Genomic DNA, 26,896 nt, shown 5'->3' with positions numbered 1-26,896 from the left:
CTTATTGTTGAAAAGCATTTTGATGGGAATGGTTATAGTCGCAATTCCAGATTGCTGAATGTTCCTGTGAGCACTGTGGGGGCCATTATCCAGAAATGGAAAGAGCATCACTTCACCATAAACCAGCCACGATCAGGTGCTCTACGTAAGATCTCCATCCAAGGAGTCCAAAGAATAATCAGAAGAGTTCTCAAGAACCCCTCGGGCAGAACTTCAGGAAGGCCTTGCATCAGCAGGTACTGTTGTTTGAAAGAAAACTATAAGCAATGCACTGAACGACATGGCACCCATGCACGCTCACCATGCAAGACTCCATTGCTGAACAAAAAGCATGTTGAGGCTTGGTTAAAGTTTGCGAACGAGCATTTGAGAAGCATGTGGATTATTGGGAGACTATAGTATGGTCAAAATTGAACTTTTTGGCAGTCATTCTACACACCATGTTTGGAGAAGAAATGGCACTGCCCACCACCCCAAGAACACCATACCAACAGTTAAGTTTTGGGGTGAAAGCATCATTGCTTGGGGCTGCTTTTCAGCAAGGGGTACTGGCAGAATTCATTTTATTGAAAGCAGGATGAATGGAGAAATGTACAGGGACATTCAGAAAGCTGAAAATGAAAAGAGAAACAATGAAGTTGTTTCAAAGAAAAAAAATAAAGTTGCTTGAATGACCCAGTCAATCACCTGACCTAAATCCCATAGAAAATCTATGGAGAAAACTGAAGATTAAAGTTCATAAAAGAGGCCCAAGGAACCTTCAAGATTTGAATACCATTTGTGTGGAAGAATGGGCCAGAATCACTCCTGAGCAATGCAGACGACTGGTCTCTACATACAAGAGGCGTCTAGAAGCTGTAATCACCAACAAAGGCTTTTCTACAAAGTATTAAATAAAGTGTGTTCAATACTTATTCCTTGAGTTATTCTGTTTATTTATTATGACTCAACTTGTATACTTAAATGTTCTGATTTCTTTGTATGAATTTAATATTTGGCTTGATGGCTACATCTGGTGGAAATTTTGTGCCCACTTAGACACCCCCTTACTGATAAAAATGCTGAGTTGCCAAATACTTATTTTCCCCGCTGTATATTCACTTTTTGAAGTTTGAGAAGATGCAGTCACAACCCACTCCTACTGTAACCACAGAAAACAAAGAATTAAAAGATTTTTGCTCTGTTTTGGTTTCAGATAACACAGACAGCTATTGGGGTTTGATTTACATGAGGGTGAAAAAACAATGAAAACATTTCTGCGTAAACAAACCCTTTAAACAAAAGCAAAAATCTTTTTCAGACCCTGTACAGTAAATTATACAGGCAAGCAAAACAAAGCCGAGCATTGAGAAGAGAAAACTGAGATGAACTCACTGTTGGATTGGGACTACATCTGTGTCAAGTACTTGTGACTAGTCAGATGCTCTGCAGATATTATTGGAATCTAAAGAGGAATAAGAAAAACAACGCATGAAACAAGATTTATTGTGACATTTGTTAAAGTCACAAGAAATGAGTGAGTCAAACAACACAAACACAAATAAAAAAGCTATTAAGAGAAATAACTGCGTATTAGTATAAATTCAAGACAGGGAGAAGTCGTTCATTTCCCATGCACATTCCAGATTTCCAACTTGTTGACCTTCACCTTTTGAATAATTTATTTTTAAATATATTTAGTCTGTAATGTCTTGTTAAAAATGAATAATAGCAGAGTCTCTTTGATGTTGCTGTATGAATTACTAAGAAATATAATAAGCATGTATGTGGACATTGCTGAAGCTGCTAAACCACCAATAAAAGCCTACACCGTAAAGATTCCTTGTAGCACGTACATGTTGAAGTTTAATCAACTTGAAATTACAATTAATGTCAACATTTTGACTACTAAGGGACATTGCACCAAATCTATGCCATTTCTGTCCCCAGTACATTATAAAAATGCAAGAAAAATAACTCTAAAATACATTTTAATATCAGTCTCTGCTCTCCTTCTCTTTACTTTGCCTTTAAATATAAGCACTCATTCCTTCAGATATCTTTTTTTTTTTTTTGCATTTTTGTGCGTGTCCATTTGCTTGAAATATTTTATACTATTGAAAAAGTAATAATATTTTAGATAAAATGCACATTTTATTCACGTCCCCAGGATTGCACTTAGTCATGTTACCCAACATGTTCCCCCTCTGAAAATCTAGGAATATTCAAAAGTCACATTTTCAACAGGAAGTGACATCATCTGTATCTTCTGAAGGTCATGTGAAGATCAAAAGTTATTTTTCTTATTTTTTTTCTGTATATTTGATGTATTTGCTAAATTGCAAATTGCACAGATTCGGTGTAATGGCCCACAAAATTATAAAAAATAAAGCTGAAATAACTTAAGCTTTTTATATTTTATTTTATATCAAATAAAAAATGTAAGTGCATCAAGTAATTTTTTACAGTGTATGATTTGTTTAGACTAATAAATCTTAAGCAGAAAAAAAACACAAACAAAGAAAATCAAGCGTGAATCAATGCAAATATTATTTCTTAAGACCAGACGACAATAACGTATCTGCAACACAACTAAGAAAACTACCTCATACATACCAACTGCATGTATTCGTTGGTAGTCAGCTTTGATAGAGAAGAGTCCTCAAAATACAAAAGGTGAAAAAAATAAAACAATATTAAAATACTATTTACAACTATCAATTATAACAAGAAATATCACTGTTCATGGATTAAAGAAGTGATGTTCATTTGATATTGTTTAGTATGATTTAAGTTTAATTTCTCTTGAAAGGTGGTACTGCAGTTTAATTTCTATATGCGTCAAAACCTTACAGTAGATACTTCAAACAACTCATGAGGATTTTCATTTACTTCTGCTCTCTCAGTCGACATGCATTTGTTGTTTGAAGTACCAGAAAAGCTTTATTAAAAACCTGTGTAGGCCAACAAGGGGGAGAGATCACAAAGCAACCCCCAGCACACAGAGAGAGAGAGAGAGAGAGAGACAGAGAGAGAGAGAGATTGAGAGAGAGAGAGAGACAGAGAGAGAGAGAGAGAGAGAGATTGTATGTGTGTAATTGTGTAAGAGAGAGAGAGAAGCCAAAAAAGAGCAAACCTGATTGGCTGATGCAGATGCGAAGGGAACACTTGTGGCAGATGTGGACGCTGCAGACACAGCGGCCGGGGAAGCGCCGTGCATCATGGGAACTTTCAGAGGGAAAATGGTATAAGCACACGTACAGGGAGTGTGGCCAATAGATGCATACAGTACGATGAGTGAGTGAGTGAACACACAGAGCGGTATGAAAAGAAAAGTGAGCATCAAAGGTGATAACGGCAAACAAAAAGTGAAAGATCTTTCTAAAAAAAAACCAACAAGTGCAGCAACTACGTTATATGAGCTAGAAGAAGGTAAACGTTCAGGTTTCACAAACTGTACAGTACTACATTAATATGTTTTACCTTTAGTCATATTTTCTGTTACTTTGTGTGGAACCAGATAAAAAATTCCATCTACAAAGTACAGCGTTAGGAGCGTGAGGAGTTACAAGCCATCGAAACCCACATAATGGAAAGGAAACAGAAGTTTTTGCATCTTTAAAGTCAATATGAAATCCAGACTGCTTTCATAATACAGCGCATGTTATTTAAAGAGAAAAAAATAATATTTTATCAAAATTATTTAAAGAGAAAAAAATAATATTTTATCAAAATTATGGATGTATAACGATTAATCGTGACTAATCGTTTGTAGAATAAAAGTTTTGTTTACATCATATATGTGTGTGTACTGTGTATAATAATTATGTATATATAAACATGTGTATATACATTTATATATTTATATATCATTTATATTATATTATACTTTAAATATAAATATATGTTTTGTTAAAATTATACTTGTATGTGTGTGTATTTGTAGTGCTGGGCAAAGATTAATCGCAATTAATCGCATACAAAATAAAAGAAATTTGTAATATGAAATACAAGTGTGTGCTGTGTGTAATTATTATGTATATATAAATACACACACATTCATGTATGTGTTTAAGAAACATTTACATATGTGTGATGTAAACAAAAACTTTTATTCTGCAAACGATTAGTCACGATTAATCGTTATGCAGCCCTAATCAAAATGTAATAACATGCTCTGCCTCCAATTCATCTTAATTTCGATCTAAACCTCATGGTACTGAATCCACTCAATACCCATTGGATAATATATTTTTTTCCTTTCCATCTTGTAATTTGTCATATTATGAAATTGAAATGGCCATTTCATGTTGACTTTAACCAAAACATAATCAAATCGAACACATTAAAGCTTCATTTCGAGCGCTCAGGTTATTTGTGCCAGGTTGTTGACTGTGTGGATTTTCAAAGCGTGAGAACAACTAAGAGGAGGAAGTCTAGAAACCTACCCATGCTCGCTGCAGGGGTCATGCACAATATTGAGCCTGCCCATCATGCATTGCAACAGGAAGTGGATTGGAAGGGGAGAAGAATCACAACAGCCCATCACAAGGTTGGTTAGAGTGAGGTAATCATAGGTAAATGAAGACAATAATCAGTACAGTGACACAGCATGACGTCTATTATTAGATAAAACTGTGAACTGTAGAAGCAACAGTAGAATGTGTGCGTGTGTGTGTGTGTGCTCACAGAAATTTGTGTTCATGTGATCGTAGCTGTTAGTATGACTGGGGCATTTCAGGGTAATCGGAAATCGACTTTATACTATGTGTTATATACTATGTAACAATGCAATGTGATACAATGATGAGATGATACAGGAAAACGGACATATCAGTGCACACAAACATCTAGGCAGGGTTCCCACACCTTACAGTATTCAAAATAACTCTTATCCACTATAGAAATATTCACATTTAAAGTCACCATGAAATGTAAGTTGTAATTTTATCCGAGTGAGGCGGCTTCAGAAATAAGACAAAATGTAGGGTGGGACTTGATTTCGTCTAGATAAAAAGTCTCAGATACACTCAACCTTGCACTATTCCTTGTGACAGGAAGTGGTCATTTCGAGGAGGTTTATATTTTAAATGTTTTATTTGTTCTGATTGGGCACATGAATAAAAAAATAAAGAAGAAATAAAAAAGAAAGCGCAAAAATAAAGAAGCACAGAATAAGTGAGTCAAATTTTTAATTTCGGTATCGTGGTGACTTTAAAGGTGTATGTTCAATCCAACCATTGGTTTATTTACAGTTGTCTTTCATGAAACAGGAGCAGAACAAATTTCTGTCTAAATCGTTGATAAATCTTTTTGTTACTGAATATTCATTAAAGGTGCACTGTGTAACTTTTAGAAGGATCTCTTGACAGAACTGCAATATAATATACATAACTATATTATCAGTGGACCTTACACAATGAACTGTATTGTTTTATTACCTTATATTAAATCGATCCCCTTACATGGAAGTAGCCAACATGTTTCTACAGTAGCCATGGCCGGACTTACCATTGGGCTTGAGTGGGCTTGAGCCCAGGGGCCTCGGCCAATAGGGGCCTCCGTGCTTGCTTGCGTTCGTTTGATTTGTTCAGTCGTTTTCATTTTTTATTTTACAGCCTATTGGTTGGTGCAGAATTGTTTGGTGCTGCATTTAATTCGTTAATATATATATGTCAGTCATCTTGGTGCTGAATATGACGCGCTGAGTTTACTGCTTTTGAAACCCATAGATGCTAGTACAATAGCGAATACGCGAAATGCGAGTCATGAATGAGCTTTACAGATAATGAGAAAGAGCAACGCGAAAATGAAGCGCTCAGTATGAAAAAGATTACTAGAGTAGCCTATGGTCTTGTAACTCAGTTTTTTTCTTGTTTGTTTGTAATCTTACGTGATACGCCGGTATACGCAGTATATCCACTAGTAATGGTCAAGGATTTCCGTATACCCATTTAAAAAAGCGTGAGGATACTTAACAGTGTGTGACAAACCTTTGACACTTTCATTCATAAATTGACATCTGAATCACTCACCATTCACATGCTGCACTTGCTACTTTGGCGGGTTTAACCTCATATACAGTCGGCTATTTGGTATTTAATGCATTTGACTTCATGCGGCACTGCGCGATCCGATCATCATATGAAATCAAATTATCACGGCGCAAAAGTGATTGTAAAGCAGACGGTTGTTTTCTAGTGGTTCAACAACAGCAAAAAGAATTACATCAGAGTACCGCGAGAGCGATTCGAGAAATCACACAGAGAAGTCTGCTTTCTAATCGCTCTCGCGGTACTTTGACATCACCAAGCGGTCTGCGTAGCGCCAAATGAAATCCAATCTGTTCGCAGTCTGCAGTTCACGCGACAAACAGTTTCTGTGGAGAAATAAACGAGTGAAGCAGAGCTAAGAAACATAACAAAATCCGGAGAGTTAACAACGCACATATGACTATGTCAACATTTAAATCATCAGTCCAGTTTATTACTTCATCTGGAGGTGAGGATTCACTAAATTATGGCCATGTTGTTGTCCTGATGGTTTTTGATATAATCCACTAGCTAGCCTAACTTTCCTGTAGTTTCTCTTTCAGCATGTTTGCTAACAGAATCACAGTTTAAACTTCTGAAAAGTGTTCATTTTTATATCTACGTTCATGGTTTTAATGTATTACGTTCATATCAGATGCAAAAATTTATTAATGATCATCTTCTCCACTTTGGTTTTTGGTGTCTAATATTACATGATGGTCTTGTCATAATTATTAAATAACATCCTAAAATCTTTACTTTTTCATTCTTAAACACTGCACCCCTTGTACGCTATTTGCAAAAAATACACTTGTTGATTATGTTTATAACATTATATGGTGTGTAATAAGGTGAATGTTTATCAAGACTACTATTATTTTCTTAAGCTAAGTCTTACACAATGATTTTAAATGTTGTTATGGGGTATTTTTTAATGTGCATGATTAATTTGGATTTGTGACATCCCTAAAAATACATGATTTAATTTTAGACTGGGCTTATGTTCTGCTTTAGAGATATAGGGGCAGTTTCCTAGTCAGGTCTTATCCTAGTCCCAGACTAAAATGCATGTTTGATCTGTCTTAATTTAAACACATCTTGCACTGATATATCTTAACATTGTCTCAAGACGCACACCAGTAATGTTTTTTGTAAGGTTTGTTTGTAAAAACTACTTGAATGCCCTAATAATAACCTATAGCAATAGGCCTAGTGCTGGATTAATCTAAACCCTGTCGGGAAACTTCCCTAAAATATAGTTCTATGATATATTTTTTATTTTAGGTTGTTTACTGTATGTGTGCACTCTCAGAAGATAATTTACACAAGCTGTCACTGGGGTGGTACCCTTTCAAGTAGTACACCTTTGTACCTAAAGAGTGCATGTAATGGGAACAAATGTATATATCTGTACCTAAATAGTAAATATTAGGACCCATTTAAAGGGTACCATCCTAGTGACAGCTTTTGTACCTTTTGTTCTGAGAGTGTAGGGCCCAAAATTTATTCAAGCCCAGGGGCCTCCACCCTGGTAAGTCCTGCCCTGACAGTAGCCCTAAATGGACAAACTGCTCTACAGAGTGCGTTTTGTCACAACATTGTCTCAAACTATGACATGTTTGTCCTATGGCGGCTACTGTAGCTTCTCTATGCGTTTCAAAAGGGAGCGGTGAGCTGAGCCGTTGGTTGCAATTCACAATCTCACCGCTAGATGCTGCTAAAAATCTACACACAACACCTTTAAAGGAACAGTATGTAAGAAATTTATATCAATTAATCATAAAAAGGCCCTGATATGTCACTAGACATTTAGAAATAATTTTCATTTCAAATACTTATATTACTGAAAACAATGGTCTGGCCATGCTATTGTCATTTAAAAAGTGGAGTTGCAGCCCTCAACTGATGTTTATGTTGTCATTTTGTGTATTGGCCACTAGTTGGGTGATTGCAGTACCAGTTTTAGCCACAAGTTTTGTTATTGCAATTCCAGTTTTGGCCACAATCCTACATACTGTTCCTTTAAGTGACAAGAACGCTCCTACGATAAGTTGTTTTAAAGGGACATTCCACTTTTTTTAAAACATATACTAATTTTTCAGCTCCCCTAGAGTTAAACATTTGATTTTTACCGTTTTGGAATCCATTCAGCTGATCTCCGCGTCTGGCACTCTCACTTTTAGCATAGCTTAGCACAATCCACTAAATCTAATTAGACCATTACCATTGCGCTAAAAATATATATAAGAGTTTAGTTCTAGCCATATCTGCCCAGAAAATCGCAAATTTCAATTTTCTGTCGGTTTTAGTACACAATATAACTACAGAAGAGTCGAGTTTTAAATAGGAAAAATATTGAAACTCTTTGGTTATTTTTTAGCGTGATGCTAATGGTCTAATCAGATTCAATGGATTATGCTAAGCTATGCTATAAGCTGTAGCGCCAGACCCGGAAATCAGCTGAATGGATTCCAAAACTGTAAAATTCTAACGTTTACCTCTAGGGGAGCTGGAAAATGAGATTATTTTCAAAAAATGTGGAGTGTCCCTTTAAAGGCACCATTCAAATTTCACCACTAGAGGTCGCCATACAAAATCAAAATGGCAGCGTGATGACGCTGTGAAATAGTGTGGAATGATGAAAGTTGTAGTCTAACTGTCGTTTGGAAATCAGTCTGATGGGTCTCACAAATCATGTTCATGGATGACGTATTGAAATAAAGTTTTGCAACCATTATGTTACAACGTAAGCCAATAAAGTGTGTTTGATAGCATGCAAGACACTACAATGTCACCCCAACATGTGTCGTTGCACAGATCGATCGGTGTAAGACAATTTGGAAGAGTGTCTTGATAGTACTGCTCTTGTGATACTATGATGTCACAGTCCGATCGGTCTGTGCAGCGGCACATGAAGTCAAACACACCTATGTTTTTATGGCAGCAAAAGCAGAAACCGAGGATAGTTTGTACATAACCCCATTAACAAGTGCAACCCAAAAATTTTTGGGGATATTTTAATGCAAACATCTGCCTTTAAAGTCGTTTTGCTCTTGTTTCATGAATCCCTAATATTTTCAGGTTTTGCATGACCTTGGGAACCCCGTTGCATCTTTTAATGCAGCCTTGACGATTAGAACAGGTGAAAGTTGAGATCAAGTGATGGTCAGGAGCGATGAGAGTCCCTACCTGATGGGAAAAAGGCAGCCTGCTGCTGAAACTGCATGTTGGCCAGAGCTTGTTGGTACTGAAGCATGCCAGTACTGAACATGCTAGTGGCGCCGTTGGCTTTCTCAAGCGCAGGTCGCTTTGGTAAAGGCGGCATGACGCTATGAGGAATTCCCTGCTCCGATGTAACAGGAGGGAAGGGTGGAGAAATGGGGTGGGAACGTGTGGAAGAGAGTAAAACAGGACAGAAGAAAAAGACAGAATTATCATCAGAGAGCAAAAACATCACAGGGGCTCGATTCTGACAAACAAGCAAGCAAGCGGCAGCTAACACACTTCTACGGCACGAGCAAAAGCCAGTTTCCTCGCTACACTTAAAAAAAAAATGCGTGATAAGTTAGTTTGCATATCAGGATAGGATTTGTTAACTTTACAACATTCACAATGCTATAAGTCGATGCAAGCGTCGGACAACTACAGTACAACGTTTGAAATAAACCGAAAGCGTCGATTTGTTAAAAAAGAGAAAATCAAAATAATAAACTGCACTGCTCACTCCATGATAAGTGTGAGAGACACTACAGTAGTACTTTTCTGTTGTTTGTTTGTTTTGTGGTGAAGCTCTAGTATTTAGCATTCGCTGTTCCCCCCCTTAGTAACATGCACTACATAGACATACTAAACATGCACCCTATTAAGACACTGAACACAAATGCATTATAGACACACAGAAGCCGTACAGCTAGAGTTAAGAACGTCTGGTCCTGTCTTTAAGCGCATGATGATCTGATTGTGGCGAACTCGTATATCTGAGACACTTGGTTTCGTTCGCTCGAATATACGGTCGCCACAGTCAGCCGATCACACAATATGATAACGCGACGACACAGAGCGATTAAATCAAACAGATAACACAGGACTATGCTTGCAAATTATCTCGTTGTTAAGACACTACAATAAAGCAACATGCCAAGCAAAAAGGTGAAAGGTCATAGTACCAGGTCAAAGGTGGCTTCGAGGGGTCGCTTCAGTGATTTGACAGCCGACTGAGTCTTAATTAGCAGGCAGCGAGCACATGATGGCAATGGGCCAATGGGGTTCAAGCGCATTAACATAAACAGCAAGCAGAGGTGCATCATGGGGGCAGCAGTGCATTTCGGGTAGGTGAGAAAAAAACAAAACAAATAAAAACAAATCATTGGAATGCAGTATACAAGGGGGATATCAGGACTTAAGCATGCAGAATACAGTCCATTCTGTTTTTAGAAAAGTCTGGTAACATTAAAGGCTTTCATTCATCATATACATTATTACGTCAACATTTACTGTATCTATCAGCATTGCGCTGGATTGCAAACGTACAACTTTAACACGTGTTAATATATTTGCCTAATGCGTCATAGTTTTAAACATGAAACATGTATTTGAATGTACAGATATATTATAATCGTACATACAATAATGTTCATATAGTATGAAAAAATGGTTGATAAAGTTAGTACATAAATTGATCTTCAAATTGTCCTACTGTATGTATAGGCCTACTACCTAAATGTCTATATCAATTCATAATTATAAGTGAATAAAGAATGCATTGAACGCACTCACCATTGCCGCAGCGGCCGTGGCCTGGTTCACCTGGTGCTGGGTGGCTTTGATTTTGGCCTGCAGGTGTGCGGGAGGATGAAAGTATTTGCACTTGTCTCTGGAGCAGCGACCCTTTATGTAATCCATACAGACGGTCACCGTGTTATCACCGGGATCGATCATTGTGCTGTCAGCAGGGTGGGCAAACCTGCAGTCCGTCTCCCCGCGAGAGCAATTACCACGCTGGTATTCACGACACACCTGTGAACACACACACACAAATGTGACACGTTAAGCATGTTGACTGGTAGAGCATTGTGTAAGCAGCCCATAAGGTAATGGGTAAGATTGCTAGAAAACACACATTCTGCATAGATAGTCACTTTGGATAAAAGTGTCTGCCAAATGCGTCAATTTTAATGTATGTCAACAATGAAGTACACTACAATAAAAAAATAGCATTACATACTGCTTTGTGTGTATTAATCAGTACACCAGTATTCCAAATATTTTGATATTATCTTCTATACAGTGCTTTCAATAATGGGAGATGTTGTTTTAGAAAGTGGTCAGCAGGGGGAGACAACCACCCACTGCAGCTCTTAACCCTGCAAGTACATTGAATTGTTATGATCCGAGTCACAAATAACCCAAGAACTAAGTCATTTGTTTGTTTTCTACATAAAATATAACCTTGATATCTTAAATATTTTTGGAGTAAGGCCATGTCAAAATGGTCACTACACTGAAGATAGTTTTGAATTATTTTGAATGCTTCAAGACACAACATAATTTTCATAACTGCATTAATGCTATTCCATAGTCCATAGAAGAAATTTAAATAAAGAATAAGAAAGTGTTTCAAAACGTTTAGCCGGCAATGTATATATTTAGCATGTGACCATAATATACATTTACATACAGTGCGTTACAAACTACCCAGATAGCAAGCAACCATTGAAACAATGTTAAAAATTGTTGATTTGTCAATGTTAATCCCACTGAATCAATATCAGGCTTGCACCCTTCATTAATATTGAAATTTCAATAAACCGACATTATGGTGATCAGTGTTTGCTTTAGTTAAGCCCTTGACTTTCACTAAGTTAAATCTTTCTTTTCTCAGTATTTGTATGTGTTTATGTAGAGACACATGTGTACTGGAAAAAAGATGTGTTTCAAGGTTAAGTTGAAAGTGGTTGCTTTTTATTAAGACGTCAAGATGATATTCAATTAAGCTGCTTACATGATAATATTGATTCTTTTGTTACTGTTATATCATCAAACTAATTCAGATAAAACAATCAACTGCAATGCATGTAAGAAAATAACAGACCTGACACTGCTTCCAACTAGCACTGTAATATCACCCATTTTCTTACACATCATTAACACCACACGCACACACATAAAAAATATTATTTAGGTAAATCTACAATTAAATTACTTTATCACATTAGATTTTTTGCAGATGTAAATTAAAACATGCTTCAACAGCCAAAGAAAATGTACATTAAAACTCAAGAGTAAGGGGCCCAACTAAAGCAAACACTGATCACCATAATGTAAGTTTTTTTGAAATGTTCATATTTTTTCATTATTAATGGAGGGTGCAAACGTGTTATTGATTTAAGGGGATTAACATTGACAAATCAACAATTTGTAACATTGTTTCAATGCTTGCTTGCTATCTGGGTATACCTTTTATCAATATGTATAATCTCTGGGTATCAAACCTATGTCCTTTGCACTGCTCATGAAATAGCAAAAAAGCCCATTAGCTCTACATGGACCAAATAACACTGTTACTGGTGTCATGCAATGACATCATCACTCTGTGATGACTTCATACCTCCAGGCGGTCTGTTCGAAGGAGTTTCTGAGCGGCAGATGCGGCGTTGGAGCCAGAGGGCACGGATGCGACCCCGGGACTGCCCGCCATCAACATGGGTCCGCTGGGTAGAATCTCTGCAGGCATCAGGCCAGGTGACATCGGACCCAGGTATGGATTAAATGCGGCCGCAGCGGCTGCAGCAGCAGCTGCGCTGGCGTTGGTTGCGAGGCTTGGCGTGACCGAAAACATAGGCTATAAAACAAGCACAAACATGTACAATGAATTCAACTTGAATACAATAAATGGTTGTCTCTTGTGATATTTGTTTTGTACTATGATTCAGTGATCTTTTTAGAAATGTTAAGCCATAGTTCCTTTATATAAACCATGGTTGTATAGAGTTTTTTCTAAATGGTACTGTACCATGTAGCATCATTTTTTTTGCATGATATATTTTAATATATAGATAGCTATACTGTGGGAATAATATAAAAGGTTTTGTTAACTTAGCATACACATAGATTTGAATAATTGTTCAAATACATACAAACGAATATGCTTATATATTAAAATCAGTATTGTTTTGAGTTTTAACACAAATGAAGCCTCACCATTGGCTGAAGCTGACTTCCAGGCATGATGGCATTGGCTAGTTGCATCTGCTGAGCGAGCATTGCCATGTTCTTCTGCTGGATCAGATTATTACGACCATTTATCTCCAGCTGTGTCTTCAGGTGAGGAGGAGGGTGCAAGTACTTACAGTTCTCTCTGGAACAACGTCCCTAAAAGACAAAGAGAGGAGAACGAAAACGTGACTATCATGTCCAGAAGATTACTGATCACCAGAATATGTTGTGTTCCACCAGTATCACGTCAACATTAACCATAATAAACCAGCCTGGTACACCAACATGGAAATTTATATCCCCGGGTGTCATACGAATCTGATTTTTTTTACTATACAATAAATAGCATGCTTTGTATATGTTATAATGTGAGAAAAATAATGAAACCCATTATGGTGAATTTCCCCCAAAAGTGTAAGCAAGTGACAATACAAACATTGCTCTTTATTGAAATATCTCAACCAGCCCCACACCGTGACATTGGCTCACCCGATGAAGTTTGTTTATGGTGAGACTCTGGCTGTTTGGTCAAATGGTCAGAGTGTACGGGAAATCTGTTTGAAAACAATCATTATATTTGCATTTGTGTTTGGTGCATTAGATGTGACAAATTTAGCATCAGGTTTCCAGTCCAGCTAATAGCACTGAACGTATAGGAAAGCCCTTTGCGCTAATGCATCTGACCAAACCCTACAGCTATTTTCAGCTCATGTTGAAACTGGACTGACAGACTGTCACCATATTGATCGCTGAAAGCACGCACGAGCAGGAGAAACTCCTCTGATGCGTTTATGGATCTACAGTAACCCTGTGTAACCCCTGTCCACAGACACTAAAACCATGAGTGTCTTTATTTGGACTATGATGGAGAGATCATATCAGGACACTGTCCTTATTAAAGCAGTCCAATCTTAATCTGACGCCTGTCATGTATGTCTGTCTGTCTGTCTGTCTGTCTGTCTGTCTGTCTGTCTGCTGTTCCCCAAAGAAGCCCACCCACCATAAATCACTTCTGTTCATTTCTCTGGATGTTTAATTCTCACAGTAACTTGCTTGTAGACCGAACATTGTTTTTGGATAAATAGACCTCAAAACTTTTATTTACCTCTTTTAGATTTTTTTTTTTTTTTTGGAACATTTTTATTTTATTTGTTTATTTAAAAAGGGACCATGCACAACTTTTAACATAAATGGTTCCACTTTATATGCATTGTATCGGATTTAGCCACATGCAAATTTGTTTTATTTTTATTTTTAAGTATTATAATTTTTTAATATTGGTATAATATTATTTATGTTTTGTTTTAATTTCATTTGTTTATTATGAAAGACAGAAATTAAAACATCACATATAGGATGTTGAAATGGATTGAAGGGCAATATGTCAGGAGTGAGTCAGACATATTTTTGACCACTTCATAAGTTTTGTTTGCTTCTTTAGATCGAATTTCGTTTCATATAATTAGTTTATTAATTTAAATTAAAGTTTTGTTGATAAATTTTGTAAATTCAAATAAATACGAGCAACAAAAGGAACACAGTGTGGAATGTGCATAACAAATACAACCCGCGGCCTTGACAATTTTTTATCCATGTGCATAAGGTAATACACTGCAAAAAGTTGAATCGACTTAAAATTACTTCATTTCAACACCTAAAGAATTTATTTTGTTTTTCAACTTTCACTTTAGGTGAAAATTTTAAGTTGAAAAAACTTTTTAGGTGTTACCAATTTAAGTAATTTTTTATGTCGATCCAGCTTTTACATTTTACAGTGTACATTTTATTATTTATATTTTAATATATTTAAATAATTTTAAATAAAAAAATATATATTATTTGTGGCATCCCAAAATAATGTAATGTATTCTAAATACTGTTAATATTTTATTTTAAAGTAAGGTCAAACAATTAGTTTTTCTTAAAGAGGAAAAAGAAGACAGATATAGAATTCATTTATTTATAAAGCTTACACGCTGACAACAACATCTTATAGAAATTTGATATTAAACATGTTTAATAATAGCATTATGAATATACATTTCTGTTTATAAGCATATAGTCAATTATATTCACACTTAATGGCTATTGTGAATCTTATATAAAATGAGCAATTATGCCATTGCTTTTGTTTTCTCTTTATACAGTATCTCTACTTCTGCAATAATATGCATTATAAAAAGCACTGCGGTAATGGCTGAATTTAACTGAATAACAGTTTACTGTGACAAAGTCATCAATCAAGTTTAATGTAGCAAACATGTAAAGCAGAATTAATTGACTGCAACTGAGCGTGTGCAGTGCTCATGTAATCCGCATCATTTTACAGCTGCAGTTGAGAAGAAATGCATGGTAACAGCACAGCAACTCGATGGCTACAGTGATTAAAATGCATTCAAAAGAAGAGTGCAAGCACTATTAACTTGAAGGAACAAAATACTGTATTATAATTTCCTCGGCATAAAATAAACACAGCTGGATGAGTAACATGTCAACCCAAGCAGAAGTCTCTGCCAAATAAACAAAATGGAGATCTCCAGCTCATGTTTATTGCCCAACACCTGCCTTCCAGTAAATCAGGTAGGCGTACTTTGCAAATGCCACGCCTCCTAATTAATATTTATGTAACAAGCTGTTAAGTTTTTTAATGCTTCGGCTGTCAGCACATGTATAGCACATAAGGACAGGTTCATGGTATATTGTATGTGTGTGTTTGGAGGGTTAAATATGTTAGATAAACATTGTGAGAGAGGGGTCAGGTTATGCAGGGAACATAGCAGAGGCTCAGGTTCCCCGCAATACAACACACACACATACGCAATTGATTTGAGCCCTCTCAAAGATTTCTTTCACTATCATTTGTCGACAGGTGCAATCGATTCATCTCGGTCAGTGTGATGATGTCACAAGTCAGCATGCACTGAAACGTTAAATGGATTTCAAATACAAAGTGAATTACGAAACACTGAGGTTTTCAAACACAAATAAACCAAGAATTTTTCCCTCGCATGTCCTTTTTAGGTCTGGATTTCACTAAAACCACGTCAGAAACACAAGTGGACAACAATCCAAACATTCTTTGCAAAGTTTCAAACCTTAAGTTACACAATGGTTTACTTAACAATTTCAAGAGTTCATATAATGGAAAATATTATTTTTGCTCTCTTATAATAATAGTTCATTGATGAAATTGATGTCTAAAATGGAATGCTCCCTGCCAAGACAACTTGATAATACATCACAAAATGTGTCATTTAAATGGTTTATGGTTCATTATTACTGAACACAGGTAAGAACACTGACCTGCAATGATACAACATCTAAATAATCACACCTTATCAACACCAGTTTAGTGAAAATGTATGCTTTTAAAATTGAAGTGCATTGATCATATATAAAGCTGCAATCTTTCGCCTCTCTATCGCCATCTCTGTTCAAAACATTACATTGTAGGCTACTTTACATATTGTAAAAAATGCTGCAGTGCTAATAAAATTATTTATTTATTTATAAGTCAATTAAACCTACTATTATTAGTTTTTGACTAGTATATAGTTGACATAACTTGAAAATGTTTAATGAAGTAAAACAAAAATGTATGCTGATATGTATTTGTACCTTCACATCTTTAAAAGTCCACTGAAAATAAAAACTGCTCATTCTAAGGTGATAAAAACAATTAGTTAAAACAACTTTAAGTCAAATGAGATTAAGCTGAAATGATTATGATAAGCTTACTGTTGTATATCATGGTAAGGTAAGGACAATTTTTAACACTTTTATATACTTGCTCAATAACCAATTTTTTTTTTTTTTTTACAAAAAAGTTATTGATTGCTGCTTTGAGACTATTATTTTTGTAATTTTATGATGTAATAATTTGTTTTATAGAAAGGCGAGTATCCGGACATAAAAGTGTGGAAGCTGCAGATCATTCTAGAACTGTGAACTAAGTTTGCTATCCTGTCTATGCAACATGTAAAAAATAAACACACACACATGCACACACACGCACACACACGTGTGTGTGCTGGCCAATCAAAAGCTTTCAGTTGGCATACTGTGAGCTTAAGTTTCTACCATCTGTTAAAGGCATTAAGAACGCTGGCCTCTATAAGGAGACATTGATTTGTGCAAAAATAAAAACTCAAATTATATCTTATAATGTAGTACCCATCACAATAATAATCGGCATCTCTAGACATCCTTGTGCGATACAAGCTTTAAATAATATGTGTACAGTACTTAAGTCATTTAAATCCATTATTGCAGAAATTTAAGGAATTTAAGGCCCTGATATTATACAGAAATTGTTCGATGTTATTACTGGGAAATTAACGTGGCATGTCAAGCAGTTCCAATAATAGTGCAGCATGCAAAAGTTCACTGTACTTTAAAAGGCATTTTTATTTTTTGCATGCTTTTTATGATCTTCCATTAAATGAGAGACATGAAGTATCAGCTACAGGTTAAAAGTTGATTTTAAGCACCTAAATACATCCATATGCATGTTAAGCTTGGTATATTAATAATCTAATAAGAATGTAGGTATTGAAAGCAAAGTGTGGATGTTGATGTGTGTTATAAGCGGGTCTGTGCATGCAGAAGGGTGCGTGGGGTGAGAACAATTCATAAAGGTGTGACAGGGCCTGCGGGTGCTACTGAGCATGTGCGGGAGAAGCGGCAGGGTGGAAGGGAAAGAATGAGGCGAGGATCAGAAATGAAAGAGAGAAGTGTTTATATGAGGTGGGTGATATGGGGTGAGTCGTACGTTTGGGGTGAAGGAGTCAAATTGCATTCACCCAAACTAACCCCGCTCGCCCCTTCCTGTAAACTTCTATACTGGTGCAGCGCAAGGGCGAGGTCACATGGCAAAAAAACTTGTAGAAACATGCAAACCGTAAACTGTCTTTAAAGATACTCACAGTCTTACTGTGTTATGATGATTCACTGGCTTAAAATGACTTGTTTCGTTTTTTTATCAAACCAAGAGCTATTGAGTAAGACTGTGCTCCATTCATTTTATAGCTATTTGATTCTTATCCAAACCTTAAAAGCCAAACCTAGAATTATATATAAAAACGGTTATATTACGGCACATTACAAGCAAACATTGACATAAGATATTTTATTAATTTATTAAATGTAGTTTTTCCATAGTAATTAAATATTAAATTCAATGTTAAATACGAAGTTCTTCAGCATTCAAAGTGATGGTGCCATTGTAATATTTGCATACTGAATGTAGTCTTCTGTCTTAAATCTATTTGCATGGGGAGAGGCCTTAAAATATTGCTGTGGACCTTGAAGTCAAACTTTAAAGTGTAACTAAACCCCTGGTCAGAGCCTGACTCCACCCACTGGCAATATTTGAAAAATGCAAGAAAAGTGGGCAGATCCCAACGGAGATAGAGGGGACGAACTAAGTGTGTGGTGAGATCGTAACAAGGGCGTGGTGAGCTTGAATCTGCTTACGTCACGAGTCATTTTTTGGACCCAACATCCAATAGGAAAATTCAACTGCAGTAGCCACCGTTCAACCTGAAGAGGGCAGCACTCAGACGTTTTTACACCATATATTGTAGTATTAAAACACTTTATACCCAAATGTCAAAAAACTTACTAAAATCAATGAACAGCACTAATAAAGCATCATTCTTACAGATCATTAACTTAAAAAAGTTGGTTTAGGGTTTAGTTACTCTTTAACTGAAAACAAGATCCGTTTTCATGATAATAGTGATGCAACGCTAATTTTATTTACACAATACAAAAACCCTAAAGTTTAATGCTCTTTTGCATTAAATGATGTTTTATTAAAGTATTTTTTAAAGCGTTGTTTCTTTTCTTTTTGAGATTTAAAAGAATGCAAGTTATTGAAATGAACAAAATTAATAAATAATTTCCCTTAATTTTAGATTACAGTATGTAAGTGCTCCTGTGGCTCATTTGTAGAGCATTGTGTTACAGTAGCAATGAAAATGTGATGTATTAAATTCACAGGGAACGCACATACTGATAAAATGGATAAAATGCTTTAATGCATTGCAAGTCACTTTGGATAAAAGCATCTGCCAAAAGCATAAATTATACATGTTCATTTTTTGTTTTTATTGTAGTCGTTGCTCAGCAATAATCGAAAAGTTAGTCTTAATGTCTTTTTTGAAAGTATTGAAAAAATACAAATATAGAAAATATTTTCAATTGTGAATCCAGTGCTATCTGGCCAATTGTGGCCACCTGCCACTAATAGTAATATGAACCTCTTTCTTTTTACTTCTGTTTTTGTTTTTTCCACAGGGATGAAAAACTTTCAGCTGCGTATGGTAGAAAATGCATTTGAAACTGGATCCTCAGATGAACTGCACTACGGACAGCCCGGTCAGTGAAATCAGAGAGGCTATAGAGAAAGTCATGCCCGACCATCACTCTGCCTTCAAACAGCTGAGAGAGAGAGAGAGAGAGAGAGAGAGAGAGAGAGAGAGAGAGACCATAGCTAGGTCTTTAAGGTCATTAGGCATATATGATCATACAGTAAATAAACTCAGCTCCAAAGCCTAGTAAATTACCACAACCTCCAACATGAGAATAAAACGGAGACAATGTCATGAAAAATAATTCTACAAGATTTAAGAATTTATACAAATTGCTAAAATAAAAACAATTACTGTTAGAAAAACCTGTTTAATTTGGCTGTGCATAAGCAAGGGTCTCACGATAGAATACATATCACGGTACGCTGACCACAATACAATATATCACGGCATAATGCGCTACAAAACATTTTGCTTCATGCACTGTCTATTAGTGTGGAGCAGTAATTCTTAAAGTGTGGTCCGAGGACCACTAGTGGTCCGCCAAACCCCCCCCCCAGTGGTCCGCCAAAAGATGACCTAAACTAGGCAAGTGTTTATACAATTGTCACTTATTTAAGTAGATTTTAATGCACTTGTGAAACTGTGATATCAGTTCTTGCCATTCTGTTTTAATAACGTAAAAATGAATCGGTGGCTAAACCAAAGAGCAGTCAAAAGAAAAGATCAAGCGTCAACTGAAAGCAGCTAAAATCCACAGATCTATTAATTTTATAATGTACTAGTTTTTGTTTCATGTGTAAAATCCCTGTAATTTCAGTGATTTTGGACATTAAGGGGAATTTTTTTTTCAGCATTTTATTGTTACCATAGTTACAACCGTAGCCTTCATATTCCCACCACCTCAGTTTTAAACTAAGGGCTCTTTGGAAAGACATTAAGTGAGACCTAGGCTGTTATAGCATGTCTAATTGCAATTTTTTCACATGTGCAGTTTGTTGTTCATATTAAAGGTATTGAGGAGGATTTTCTTTTTCCAGGTGGATCATCAAGACTATTGGTCCTCCTAGTTGTCAATCAAGAGTTTTGCGCAATTGCATTTTTTAAAAAGTGGAGAAGGCGGTTCTTTTCTAAAATTCGAGAAAATCCTCCGCTACACCTTTAAGCTGCAACTCATTTCACATTTACTTTTTCTAATGAAATAAAATTCATACTGTATAATAATTTCTGCATTTGCATTGTGTTTAAAAAAATTAGTTTTTGACTTGAAACAGTTGCATATTAAACTTAAATTTAGCTTATGCTTCATATTTGGTTGTTTTTTGGGGGCGTGTTAGAGTGGGATTCTGTTAGGTGGTCCTCAGAAAAAAACTGGAAGATAAAGTAGTCCTTGGGCTGAAAAAGTTTGAGAAACACTGGTGTGAAGTATTAGCAGGGCCTCATGATATGTGGGTTGTGCTACATTATATCGCAATATTTTGCGATATGATACATATACTTTTTTTAAATGCAGCATTTTTGTCAAATCAACATAGATTTTAATTTAACTTAAAAAATTTAGTTAAACAATTTCAACTTGTTTTTATACATTATGCTAACTCATCACATTGCGTATCTCGTTATACTGTATGATAACTCAGCAGGCGCATAACTTTCATTACAATTTATTAGAAAATGTATTTACATTGCACACTGTCACCGAATACAACACACGGTAATATATGAAGTGCATATTGTGTCACTCAATACTTTTAACAAAAAATGACACAAAAATCTTATAAAAATAAAAAGCATCAAGTTAATTAAAGTCTTAAAACTGAAAAAGTCAGTCTACGCTAAAATGTATTGGCTGGAATGTCAATATTGCAGTAATTAGCTGTATTGATATATTTTTATATGGGATATAGTTTTGACTTTAATCATAATTTCTAGATATATTGTGACCATTTCAGTCCAGTGTCTGTTTAATTTCAACAAACGCAAACCTTGGGAGTGACAGAAAGTCACCCAACATCGAATGTAAAAGACTGAGAGCATGACAAGACCAATGAAAGATGTGACAAAAACATTAGTATTTTGTTGTTGAGAAATGAATTTGAACTTGTTTTCTCTGCAGTACTGAAGATCGGAAAACACTGCATTATTAATTGTTATTTTATTCATGTTTTCCCCATTTTAATTTCAGTAAATAAATGCAAATAAAAACTTAATTTTATTAAAGGGGGGGTTTAATGGTATTTCAAGCATTCTGACTTATGAACACAGTTATAGAGTTGTTTCCTCATGCTAAACGTAGGCAAAGTGTCAAAAATGCAGTTGGGCGTGTTACAGAGTATTTCTGTGCCGAATGCACTTCGCCAGGGTTCGTACAAGTTTCGGCTAATTTTTTTCGATTACGGTTCTAACTGACGTTTCAGGGGTTTTCAATACGTATCACTTCTTTATATGGGCTTCCGCCGAAAAACTTCCCCCGGAAAACCCCGCCCAGCCGTCAGTCAGCGGGAGACGCTAGAGCTTGCTACTGTAACAGCTTATCACGCCACTCAGCTTTGTTTAATTTCAAAAGTCAACAATGGCACAACAAGAAGTGTGTTTTTGGATGTAAGGAGAAGACATCCAGCCTTATGGAAACAATGGATATAGTTTATTATCCGGATTAGCAGCGGAGTTTTGCGTGTGTGTGTTTGATGCGGTGGATTTTCATGACGAGTTACACGCGGTAAGTAAGACTTCTGTCTTATGTTGGAAATAGGCGCGTGTATATTATATAAATGACACGAACATGTAGTGAATCATAAGTTAAAACAGTGTTGTATAGTGTTGCATGACTCGTACTCGCTCCTCCCGTGTTATAACTCCTCCTTCTTCATTTTTTCGTACGTTATCGGAAAGATTCGGTAAAGCTAATCTTTCTTTTATAAATCTGATTAAACTAAAGACTCTTCAGAGATATAAAGGATGTCATACTACTCCATAGGTACTCCAGATTAATATCAGAAATGCAGAAACAGCGTGTGTTACGTGAGCTTTAAGAATTTGGTCGAAATGTTATTGGTAGTTAACAAAATGAAACAAAAATGATAATTTTACTTAAACACCTATAAATAGTAAATCTAAAAAAATTGAAAGGGACCATTTAAATGGTCTCTTAATTTTTTCTGCAGCTGTATATTTATATATCTAATAAAACAGATATGTTGACTGTTATAGGAACATTCTCATCTTGTTACATAGCTTTAAGTATAAAGGCAGTATTCATGCATCTTCACAGGAATATTGTGGATGAACCTAGTATAGATGATGTGTATGTGTGTGAGTTAAGAGGTTAGAAGAAGGTCACATGTTTGGGTATAGTGTCAGTCACTGATGTCCCTCTGTAACAGAGTCTCTTTGTACTGGTGTTGACTGACAGTTTACAGACGCACACGTTTGCAAGTCTGTGCTTCATTTCCTTCATCATCCTCATGCATTATTTGTAAAATAATTCATGCTTTTATTTTCAATAAGTTACCATTCTTTAATCTATTCTTGGTGCTTTCTAAGCCAAGTATCTCTATTAATTTCGTTCACAATTAAAGAGTAAAATAATTGAAACAAACTTGATAGACCCACAGACAAATCTTGAAGGATGAACCTAACTTGACCCATATATATTTGACTATACAATAAACACTGGGTCAACTGTCATGTTGTCTGTCACTCCGTCTGCTAAATCTACTTGCCTCTATTTCTCTTGTTGTAGACACCATTGCTCCACATTGCCGAGGGCTTTTGCTTTTTTACGTTGCCTCTTTTCACGTCGTTCAAGGTTTACTTACACATTTCACAGGAGCACATGAACAGCTGACCTGGACCAAAAGGTTGGGGTGAACGAGTTTTGGAATGTAAACACACATGCAAACATTTGTTTTTCTATTAAGCACTTGAACTATTGTTGTTTTTACACTGAGCTTAACTTTCATGCAAACTAGATTTTCTGAAATTTACTGCAGGTTTTGTTAATAAATACCACTTTGGTTAATGCACACACACGCATGTACGCACATACACAGACACATCTCTGTAGATGATTATCTTATCAGCGTAAGATTATATGAATGTTAGTAACAGGATTAAAAGGGCTCACTTTGGCTTTAAGGCACTACAGCCGATTAACAGAAATGTAAGCAGCCCAGTATGACACAGGATTAAGATTATAATCCCAGGATTATCCCTATAGTCCCCATCGGATTGTTTCTTTTCCCACTTATCCCAAAAGTGTGGGTGATCTCTTTTAGGTCCGGATCAAAATTACCAGTTTTGGGCCAGTTGCTAGTCTCATTTCTAGATGTCTGTGTGTGAGACCATCCACTACATGTAATAGAAACCATGCTGTTTGTTGCATGTCGCCATCACGGCTTGTTAGAAACTGATTCACTGGCATTTCATACACGGTAAGCAACATGCGCCGCGTGGCTGCCGCTTTTCTTGGCAGAGAAGAAAGACATGCCTGTGAAAACGGCAGGATTTTGGGATTCACGACAGTGTGGACCGTCTATGCTCCGCCGGTGAAACGTCTGTGTTTTACCGCTTTCCTCATATCGCTTATTGAAAATGAACTAGACACTCACGACTGCCGCATCCTGCCTGAAAAGGTTTATGAAATATGTACGCATTTAACAATACTGTTTCATCATGCGGGCTGGATTGGACACCTTTGTGGGCCGTGTTCGGCCTGCAGGTCGTATGTTTGGTACCCGTTTTAGACGCAGATTAGCGACTCTTTTCCATACAGTTAAGTTTAAAGTCATCTAATACAATGTTTGGTCAAGGGAAACTGCACGACTGTCAGCGTTTGCCACAGAAGTAGAAACATCAACAATAACGATTGTGAATATGTAAGGGATAATCCACGGCTAGCCATGCATTAAAGGGTTTTAATGCACGACGTAGAGGCGAAGAACCACCCGACGCGTAGCGGAGGGTGGTTGTCTCTGCGAAGTGCATTAAAACCCTTTAATGCATGGCTAGCCGTGGATTATCCCGCTTATACCTTGGTTATTTGCCAAGTTAAAGCTGTAATTAATGTTAACAGTGTGATTTTTTATCAGACGGGTAAAAATTACGGTCATTTTCTTAAGTTAAGGCTCGCACTCCATCCGCTTTAAATAAAGTAGTGCTGAAATAAAACCTGCACACTTTAAAGAGAGACGCACTTATGTCTCTCTCTCTCTCTCTCTCTCTCTCTCTCTCTCTGCAAGAGTAAATGTGTTACTATGGTTACCAATGTTTATAGTAGCAGATTAATTTCTAACTGTAATCAAACTGACTGGAACTACCTGTGCATTAAATGGTTTTAATGCACACCTTCCAGCCAATCAGAATCGAGTATTTAAACAGACCATGGTATAAAAAGTCATAACTCACCATTGTTTACAACACAACACTGTTTAGGGGAAAATCTCTGCTCTCTGAGTATTTTGGTACTGATGTCTTTCTGGTAAAAAGACGCAACATTTTTGCATTTATTTTGTAAATCTGGTAAATTTATGGTAATTTACTGTGTGAAAGATGCTTATGTGTAATTATTTTGTTTTGCGAGCCCTTCGTCTTTTTTCTCCTTTCTCTTCTTTATGATTGATGTGTGTAGATTGATGATGTATTTCCTGTTAGTCTGAGTTTCTCTGGAAGCTGAGTCATGTAATGTTGAAATCTCTCTCTCACAGAGACACACAGGGTTGGGCCATCAGTATGTGTGTGTGTTGCTGAAGTAGGCCACGGTCAGGCCGTTCTTGATAAGCTCTCTATCTCAGTCCTTTTAGGGGCCATTTCAGGTTTTAAGGTCTCAAAACTCATGCACACTACATTCCTACAGTAGACTGAAGTAGAGCAAATATTTTTGTCCCTGTTGGAGGGGAAACTGAAGTGTATGAATGTCTTAAAAAAGCAATTACTTAAATGATACCATGGTATCAGACGGCTATACTATTGAACTTTGATATATACAATGATACTAAATTCAACCCAGCGCTGGGTCATAAAGGGATGAGCCCAATTCGTTGGGTTTTAATTTAACGTTTGATGGGTTGTTTCAACCCAAAATGCTGGGATGTTTTAACCCATTGTTGGGTTTGTTCGTTTTTGACCAAACGCTGGGTTGAAAATAACCCAACATTTCTTAGAATGTATATTCATGTATGATGGTATTTACAGACAATTCACAAAATACCATGATACATATCCAAACTAGTATTATGGCACTAGAGTGTTGTTTATAACTTATATTCACAGTGTTCAGTTGTAATTGGTTATTTGGCTCACCTGTAGCGTTTTATTAAAGCACTGTGTTAGCAGTTTGAAAGGTTGTGGGTTCAAACCCAGGAAACACACATTCTGCACTGCAAAAAAATTATTTTCAAGAAAAAAAATTCTAAGTATTTTTGGCTTGTTTTCAGTAAAAGTATCTAAAAATTCATTAAGATGCTTTTTCTTGATGAGCAAAACGATCCAAGAAAATAAGTCTAGTTTTTAGACCAAAAATATCAAATTTAAGTGATTTTGTGCATAAAACAAAACAAGCAAAAAAAAAAAAAAAAAAAAATCTGCCAATGGGGAAAGCAAATTTTTCTTGAATTTAATGTTTAAGAAAAATTTTCAAGATTTTTTGGCTTACACCATTGAAAGATTTTTTTTTTTTTTTGCTTGTTTTATGCACAAAATTACTTAAATTTGATATTTTTATATTTTCTTGGGTTGTTTTGCTCATTAAGAAAAAGCATCTTCATTTACAATTTTTTAGATATTTTTACTGAAAACAAGACAAAAATAGTGCAACTTTACAATCTGCCAATGGGGTAAGCAAAAAATCTTAAACTTTGTTTCTTAAACACTTTTTTAAACACTTAATTAAAGAAAAAATCAAGAAAAAAATTGCTTACCCCATTGGCAGCTTTTTTTGCTTGTTTTATGCTCAAAATCAGTTCAATTTGATATTTTTGGTCTAAAAACTAGACTTATTTTCTTGGGTTGTTTTGCTCATCAAGAAAATGCATCTTTGATTTAAGAAATGTTAGATATTTGTAGTAAAATCAAGACAAAACTACTAAGTAATAAGTCATTTTTGCAGTGTATGTACTACACAGTGAAAAGTTGGTTTAACTTAAACATTTCTTTAATTGGTAACACCTAAAAAGTTATGTTTATTCAACTTAATTTCAACTTAAAAAATGAAACTAAAGTGAAATTGTAATTTTTTTAGGTGTTATCAATTGATTATTTGGGGCGTGGCTAAAACACTGCCTTGATGTACTGGAGCCACCGAGCATGGCCTGCCCCAACACAAGTTTAATATTTGAAAGATAAGAGAAACAGCAGCTT

At 35.9% G+C, this 26,896-nt stretch overlaps 1 protein-coding gene across 21 annotated transcripts in view; it reads right to left on the bottom strand.

Annotated features, from left to right (window-relative positions):
• mbnl1 (muscleblind-like splicing regulator 1) overlaps nucleotides 1-26,896 on the bottom strand; it is a 74,302-nt gene that overhangs the window by 3,920 nt on the left and 43,486 nt on the right. For 6 of the 21 annotated variants that reach the window (XM_073814905.1, XM_073814902.1, XM_073814901.1 and 3 more), the window contains 10 exons: nucleotides 13,212-13,382; nucleotides 12,619-12,852; nucleotides 10,788-11,027; nucleotides 10,178-10,231; nucleotides 9,201-9,354; nucleotides 4,428-4,463; nucleotides 3,463-3,513; nucleotides 3,117-3,207; nucleotides 2,596-2,650; nucleotides 1,375-1,444 (listed from right to left, as the gene is read on the bottom strand). In XM_073814905.1, coding sequence (XP_073671006.1) covers nucleotides 1,388-1,444; nucleotides 2,596-2,650; nucleotides 3,117-3,207; nucleotides 3,463-3,513; nucleotides 4,428-4,463; nucleotides 9,201-9,354; nucleotides 10,178-10,231; nucleotides 10,788-11,027; nucleotides 12,619-12,852; nucleotides 13,212-13,382 — 1,143 coding nt within the window. In that variant the 3' untranslated portion in view covers nucleotides 1,375-1,387. Of the gene's footprint in view, nucleotides 1-1,374; nucleotides 1,445-2,595; nucleotides 2,651-3,115; nucleotides 3,208-3,462; nucleotides 3,514-4,427; nucleotides 4,464-9,200; nucleotides 9,355-10,177; nucleotides 10,232-10,787; nucleotides 11,028-12,618; nucleotides 12,853-13,211; nucleotides 13,383-26,896 lie in introns of all 21 variants that reach the window. The other 15 variants (XM_065261953.2, XM_065261956.2, XM_065261957.2 and 12 more) reach the window with 15 other exon arrangements.

Source organism: Paramisgurnus dabryanus, chromosome 6 (assembly GCF_030506205.2).
Source record: "Paramisgurnus dabryanus chromosome 6, PD_genome_1.1, whole genome shotgun sequence".
NCBI lineage: Eukaryota > Metazoa > Chordata > Actinopteri > Cypriniformes > Cobitidae > Paramisgurnus > Paramisgurnus dabryanus.
Note: the sequence above shows the minus strand (reverse complement) of the source record. Positions and strands in the feature narration are given on the sequence as shown.